Below are 3,687 nucleotides of genomic sequence, written 5' to 3'. Positions count from 1 at the left end.
TGGTACTTTTATTTGAATGTGTACTCGTTATTAGTGGATTTTTCACATCGTCTCAACTCTCAGGGGGTGTTTGGTTCGCGGAATGTTTTTGAAGGAATTGGAATCTGTCAATGGAATTGGAATCTTAATGTTTTAAAATCTGTGTTCTGTTTGGTTGGCAGAATTCAATAAAATTTATCAAAGGAATTGGAATGTAATTTATGTCAAATGACAAAAATACCCTTTAATTAATTCATATGTAATTCACAATTAATATTCATTTGTCATACACTACAACCATTCATACAAACAAATCCCACAATATGCATCGAATTTGTTCCAAACAAACCAACTATTACAACTTACCATGTCTTTTTCAAACTACAATTGGTTCAAAAAACCGTACATCCAAAAGCTTCAAAATAAGTACCACTAACTTCGACATAAACTATATTACCTTAACCATTTTCTTAATTTTCCGACATCACAAACCGTACCCAATCCTCCCTTTCTTCTTCCTTCAAATCCCAAAAAGTAAGTACACTATCATGATCACTTTTCATTTTACGAATTGCCTTAAACCTTTCCAATTGAGATAGTGATGTCATTTTTTCAAGCTCCAACGTTAGCATAGCGGTTTTTTTATTAAGTTCAACTTCAAGTTTTATACCTTCACTCAATTCCGCCGATGATTCTTTGAGACGTTCACCAAAATACATAACCGCATCATTGAAACTTTCAACCATAGAAGTTGTTTGAGATGTGCTCTTCCTTTTCTTACTAGGAACACTTGAAACTTCTTCAACTTGAACACTTGTGGTGGTACGTGTCGTGTGGCTACCTTCCATCGCTTCATCAAAACTATCATGCGAGTCTTCCTCTAGTTCCTCAATATTCACTTGCTCTTCCATCTCGGTAGCAACCTTGGCTCTATTTCCTTGAGCTCGATCTTTTCCAAAAACAATACATAAATCTTCATAATGTGGAAGCTTTTTATTTTTCCATTTTGATGTCCCTTTATGACTCTATATCACATTAAAACAAAAAATATGTATATATATATATATATATCAAATCTGCCATGTTACTACCCAATTATAATTGTAAACAACTTAATAATAATAATAAAACCAAGGTAATACCTGAAGATAAGCATCCCATACTCCTGGAGATGTCGTGGTCACACAATTGTTCTCCTTATCATAACCAAACCCACTTGTATTCAACATATCAAATACAACTTGCCAATCTTTTTTCATTGTTTTTATTCTTGATTCAATGTGAGGTTTACCCAAAAGACCCGACTCAGGAAGCGATACTTTCAAGGTTGCTTCAAGATGAGTTAAATACCCTGATCTAAAGCCATTATCGGCTTTATATCCTCCTACATTTACCATGGTTAGTAAAGCTTCCACCAACTTTGCATCTTCTTCTTTCGTCCATCCCCGATAGGTTTTGTTTTGACTTGTCATACCTGTATTATGCAGTAAAAACAGTTGTAACTAACAGTAAAAACAGGTTACAAAAAACTGCACTAAACAGCAACCAAAACTGCAGCAAAATAACCCAAAACTTGCAGTAAAAACAGCATCAAAAATAGCCATACAACTGCAGTAAAAACAGCCTAAAACTTACAGTAAAAACAGTCCTAAACTGCAGAAAAATTAGCCCAAAACTGCAGTAAAAACAGCCTAAAACTTACAGTAAAATTAGCCATAGAACAGACCTCAAAACTGCATAAAAGTCAGCCCAAAACTGCAGTAAAAACAGCCAAAAACTTACAGTCAAATTAGCCATAGAACAGACCTCAAAACTGCAGAAAAATCAGTTCAATACTGCAGAAAAAATAGCCTAAAACTTGCAGTAAAATTAGCCATAGAACAGACCTTAAAACTGCAGAAAAATCAGCCCAAAACTGCAGAAAAAACAGCCTAAAACTTGCATAAAACTTGCAGGATAAAACTTGCATAAAATTAGCCATAGAACAGCTTAAAACTTGCATAAAACTTGCAGGATAACCAGCCCTAAACAATCTAATTAAAGCAACACTCAAACTCCACTACAAATAGCCTAAATAACACTCAAACTGCACTAAAAACAGAAACAGCAAAACAGAACAAAGGTATAACAATAATACAGAAACAGCAATACATAAATACAGTAAAAAATTAAAAACAGAAACAATAAAACATTATAAATTATGTTTAGAATACAAGGTTCACATAATACTAATAACAGCAGCAACAAAGCAACATCACAAATGGTTTAATCACAGCCTACATAAATGGTTCAAATCACAACCTACATAAATGGTTCAAATACTCTTCTCCATATCCATCTCCATTTCCAGCTCCATCTCCGGTTCCCTCATCTACAACATCTTCCATTTCTTGCGGGTCATCTTCTAATTCTTGTCTTATAAAATTATGGAGGAGACAACATGCCATTATGATCCTAATCTTCGTATCGATAGGATAAAATGAGTTGTCCTTTAAAATTTTCCACCTTCCTTTCAAAAGCCCGAAACATCTTTCTATTACATTTCTTGCGGATGAATGTCTCATGTTATAGAATTCTTTTGGTGTAGTCGGTTGGTGTCCATCACTCCAATCATTTAAATGATATCTTTGTCCTCTATAAGGGGCTAAAAAACCCTCTCCATTTGTATATCCAGCATCTACCAAATAGTAACCGGGTCTAGCAACTCTTAATCCATTAGGACGATCAAGAGCATCCCGTAAGACTCTACCATCAGCTGCAGACCCTTCCCAACCCGGTAAGACAAATATGAATTGCATATCTTGTGAACACACGCCTAACACATTTGTGGCGATATCTCCCTTTCTTGTTCTATACCTAGGCCTCTCCCCGATTGGTACTAAACATTGTATGTATGTTCCGTCTAAAGCTCCTAAACAATTCTAAAAGAAAAAAATAAACAGGTTATTATATGTTGCAAGTTACTAACATATATATAGTTAATAACTTAATATGATGAATACATATACCTTGAACCATTTCCATCTATGGTCTGTGGAGTTCTCAGGAACGGCTTCGGGTTTCTTTAGCAAACGTGAATGCAATATGATAACCGCATTGCAAACTCGGGAAAAAGTTCTACTAATTGTTTCTCCCGAACGATGAAAGTTGCTTATCATGACACGATTCTTAATATTATGAGCTATCATATGAAGAAAAATAGTAACTTGTTCTTCTATATCCATATTTCTACTTGCTTTTAAAACACCAAATGTTATAAGCATGCCACACAACTTCTCAAAACACCTCTGAGTCATCCTAATATTTGATATTGCTAAAGTATCGTTCCCGTAAACATATCTATTCAAAATTGAGTGTCGACTTATTTTTGACAAAGTGTATCGAATACATGGTTTATCAATTTGGTATTCAATAATCAACATGTAAAGACATACAATAAACCAACAAATAATTATATTCACTTGATTCCACCAAGCTAGAATCAATGTTTGTCTTCTTTGCTTACGTTTTCGGGCTGTTAAACTAAGCCATGCCATGTCCTGTCCATAAAATTTTCATATATTACACTTGAAGAACAACTGGTTTTACATATACCCATTTAACAGTATGTGTGTATATATGTATAGATATAATAAAAAAAAGAGCAGAGACATATATACTAGCATAACAAGTTATTAATAATTAAAACTTAACTTAACAATTCCATGA

At 34.0% G+C, this 3,687-nt stretch overlaps 1 protein-coding gene across 1 annotated transcript; it reads right to left on the bottom strand.

The window, feature by feature from the left end:
* Positions 1–242: 242 nt before the first annotated feature.
* On the bottom strand, positions 243–3,211 carry LOC122601088. Its single transcript, XM_043773861.1, has 8 exons — positions 2,988–3,211; positions 2,302–2,900; positions 1,866–2,012; positions 1,786–1,792; positions 1,682–1,734; positions 1,553–1,587; positions 1,122–1,453; positions 243–1,004 (listed from the first exon to the last, which is right to left on the bottom strand). Exons 1-8 carry the CDS (start codon positions 3,201–3,203, stop codon positions 450–452), a joined length of 1,944 nt encoding a protein of 647 aa, XP_043629796.1. The 5' UTR covers positions 3,204–3,211; the 3' UTR covers positions 243–449.
* Positions 3,212–3,687: the final 476 nt, after the last annotated feature.

This window comes from Erigeron canadensis, chromosome 5, assembly GCF_010389155.1.
Source record: "Erigeron canadensis isolate Cc75 chromosome 5, C_canadensis_v1, whole genome shotgun sequence".
Lineage (NCBI taxonomy): Eukaryota > Viridiplantae > Streptophyta > Magnoliopsida > Asterales > Asteraceae > Erigeron > Erigeron canadensis.
Note: the sequence above shows the minus strand (reverse complement) of the source record. Positions and strands in the feature narration are given on the sequence as shown.